Source organism: Austrofundulus limnaeus, unplaced genomic scaffold (assembly GCF_001266775.1).
Source record: "Austrofundulus limnaeus strain Quisiro unplaced genomic scaffold, Austrofundulus_limnaeus-1.0 Scaffold123, whole genome shotgun sequence".
NCBI lineage: Eukaryota > Metazoa > Chordata > Actinopteri > Cyprinodontiformes > Rivulidae > Austrofundulus > Austrofundulus limnaeus.
Genome location: NW_013952525.1, coordinates 847,120 through 850,910, shown reverse-complemented (window position 1 = coordinate 850,910; position 3,791 = coordinate 847,120). Strand labels below are relative to the sequence as shown.

The 3,791-nt window shown below is 35.7% G+C and overlaps 1 protein-coding gene across 1 annotated transcript in view; it reads left to right on the top strand.

Moving 5' to 3' along the window:
• dennd1a (DENN/MADD domain containing 1A) overlaps positions 1–3,791 on the top strand; it is a gene marked incomplete in the record, with an annotated part of 39,015 nt that overhangs the window by 26,800 nt on the left and 8,424 nt on the right. Inside the window, 3 exon segments of the mRNA XM_014015130.1 lie at positions 1,362–1,426; positions 2,823–2,960; positions 3,289–3,535. Coding sequence (XP_013870584.1) covers positions 1,362–1,426; positions 2,823–2,960; positions 3,289–3,535 — 450 coding nt within the window.

The following is a 3,791-nucleotide window of genomic DNA, read 5'->3' as shown; positions in this document are numbered from 1 at the left end:
CGATCATCAGATATTGTCCAAGATTAACCTTCAGGGAGGATATAGCTCACTCACACTGAGGACCTATCCACATCATCATTTACCCAGAATGCTTTGTGTGTAAATAAAATGGCTCCGTCTGTGTTGAAATATATTTGAAAAAATTTACAAAACCAAACATCCTACAGTATTTTTACAGTCTTTATTTTACAGTTAAAATATATGTTTATTATATAAAGTCTAATGTTACAACTAATCATGGATCCATTTAAAGGAAATTATATTGTTACATTCTTATATTGTTTGTTGAGGAAAAATAAATCTAATCAAATTCAAAAAAGTTTTGTAATTTCCATATAACTTATAAGTTCACAATGTGTATGTGGCCTGGTAGGACTTTAACTAAAGACGGTGTTCCTTTGTTCCTGTTTTGACCTGGTCTGACATCTAAGATCTTTACAGTCCATGAGTCCTGCCTCACATGTGCATTGTCTCCTCCTTAATCTGTCTAAATATTGGGTCTCCCTCCGAGCCTTATCTCAGCTTTTCAAGAACGGGCTTCCTGTGGCGGAGCCCCGAATTCTCAGCTCCTTTGTTATTGAAGTGTTCAGACTGACGCCGGTTTCCCTACACCACACCAAGAAAACATGAGTCTGACAAATAAACTGCCTCTCAGCTTTGGTAAAACTCACAATGGTATCAGAATGTTAAAGTTGTTGATCAGATCTCCTGCAGTCATCTGTGTGCAGAGAACACAATGAAGTTATAGTACAGACTGTTATTTGTGGATGTACGTATGTGCCTCTGGGATACCTTTTTTGTTTTGTTTACTGTTTTAATGTCAGTCATGTGCTTGAACCCCTGCAGAGGACTCTACAGGCCACGCAGTAAAATTATAAACTTTTTTTGCTCCCTACATTTTACATTTAAAGACAAATAGTTTCTTCTGTAAGAGTGTTTTAGTTTGAAGGATGAAATACATCCTGTGAAAGGTTTACAATAGATAAATATTTATGTAATTCTGAAGTGGTGTTTGGTGGAAGTGTAATAAACAATATATTACCTGCTGTGGGTTGGCCTCGGTTTGGAGAAATAATCTGACAGAACTTGCAAGTTAACAACTAGTCTGAAATCAGCAAAGACCAAAGTGAATTGCTGCCATTCTTAATCCAGTTTGTAAAGTTTATTTGCGTTTCATGCTAAGTGTCGTACGGTTATTTGGAGTTCCTGACATAAGCACACAAAACAAAAACTCACACTCTTAATGAAAAGAAGGACAAATACTCATGATCTGCTAACAAATCTTAGATATTGGAACTGATTTAAAAAGTTACTCATGTTGGCAGTTTTTTTTTTTTTTTAATGTTTCTTTATTTCTGCAGGCTCGGCCACCCATGTTATTGAAGAGACCGAGCAGCAATTTAAGTCTGGAAAGCATCTCTGACCAGTAAGACTTCCTTTGTTAAAGACACTAAATGCTTTTGTTCAGTAGAAACATCTTATTAGTGACCCGTCACATCAAACCAAGGATTAAGTCAAAAAAAAAAAAAAAAACACAGCACATTTCAAATTCCTGCTTTTTAAGCTATAGTTTGATCTCTGGATCATCCTGATATCATGAGATATTCCAGAGATATGCCTTGATTTGTCTTCCTAATGATGATGACCCATGGCAGTTTCGTTTGAATCCTATTTTGAGGTTTTTCTTATGAGAAATATTTGTCATTTTAAAGAGGAAAGTTAAAAAGATGTTTAGATTTTGAGATTTTCCAGATGGATAGGACACGAGCTTTACAGAGCAAATATAAAATCAAAATCATATTTTTATACGTACTGTTTAAAAAAGGGCATCAAAAATTTCTGTAAGTTTATATTTCAGCTAGATAAGGTATTTATTCATTATATTTTGACAAAACGCAATTGTTGCAAATATTTTAGGCAATGCACTGCAGCTACCTAATCCTCAGTTTGATGTCACCGATCACATGTATACAACTGGAAAACTTCTTAATGACAGAGGAGTTGGTTCAAGAGCAAAACTCGATATTTGAAGTTTTCTGGATAAAATGGATTTCTTTACCTCTTTAGACCTGAAGCGCTTGCTTTGCACGCATTTTCAATTCAATTCAATTTATTTATATAACGCCAAATCTCGACAAACTTAGTCTCAGGGTACTGATCATGAAAAACAATAAATCTAAAGAAGCCAGCAGAATGTGTTGAATCTTGAAAATTTTAATTGAATTGAAACTAAATTTTGTCCACTCTTTATTTATTTCCTGTTATTTATGTGTCTCCAGGTCTTAAGAGGTTAAAGTAATAAAGGATGTTGATAAATTCTGCAGATCATTCAGTCGTCTTTATTATCTGTGTAGAAATTCTACTTTATTTATCTTTGTTGCTTACCCAGAACTCACTACTTTTGGTTTCATGCCACAGAAAAGCCATGCAATTACTTTGATATCCAGTTTTATTAGTAGGGAGGAATGTATTTTAAAACTCAAATAGAAGTGTTTGAAAATCATTTATGTTAATATCTTAATACTTGCAGTTTGATTGCTGAGATTTGTTCACAAACAGACATAACCCTGATGTAGCCATTTTTTTTCAGTTGCTGAAAAAAGCTAGATAAGTGTTTTCTATACAGCTGCTTAATATATGAACTAACTGCACCGCTGCTTTTATTTTACTCACATTATCAGTAGTTTCATGTATTATAACTGTGTTTTAGTACTAACCTTTCAGATTCTCAGCTTTTCCTGAATTCTCCTTTCTTTTTTAACCCTTTTAATGTACTAATGAATGCGTGGGTGTGGGTTTTCTGCTGTCTCTCTTCACTTTAGTTCTATCCGTCCAACTCGTCACTATACAGTCTTTCTTTCTGAGGATTCATCAGGAGACGAGCTTCAATATGACGACAGCTCCATCTCTGGGTTTCCTGACAGTTATCTCTTCTCCGCCCCTTTTGATTGGTCACCTCTGTATGCACTTCTCTGATGGCTTTTGCTGCTTTTATGGTGTCGTCTTGTGAAACTGTGCATTTTTAGCTCTGGCAGTATGTTCAGGAAAGGAAAAATCTTGCATGAGAAGATTGTTTTAACATCCTAATACTACTGATTTCATGAAGTGAGGGTTAAACCCTACCTCATGCTCCATTTTTAGTGAAGCCTTTACAGCATGTTAAGACACAAGATTTTAAAATTTAGGCTTCATATTTGAATTTTATGTTTGTGGTCTTTGTTTGGGAAAACATGTTTAGTATGATGACCTCTAGTGCATGCAGAGAACTTAATACGACTGTATTTGCAGGCCACAGCCATACCGCTCCCTCAAGGAAGTGGACTTGATAGAAGGAGACGATCCTGGGTTTGGGGCAGAGAGCCACACGGCCCCTCCCAGTCCAGTTACTGAAAGGTTCTCTAATATCAGTCTGCTTGGGGACATTTTTGGCTGCCAGGATGAGCCTGACAACCAATTACTTACACTGGCTAAAAGTCTGGAGGACCTGAGAACTCCCAAAGAGTCTGAGGACCTGCAACCCAAGTTCTCCTACCAGGTCAGAGACTTCTTAGTTCATCCTGTTTTAAATTATTTTTCCTTTTTAAAATACAAGCAGGACATAATAACAGGACTAACAGCTAAGAAGTGTGACTCTGTGTATTTATATCGCTCATAATGTGTTGTGTGAACCTTGAGTAACTTATTACCTGAGTTTATATTGTATGTATTTTGAAGAGAATGTTAAAGGTAAATCTATTACAGAAATATGTAATAATATAACGTATGATTTGTGTTCAAGATGGAGTCAAACC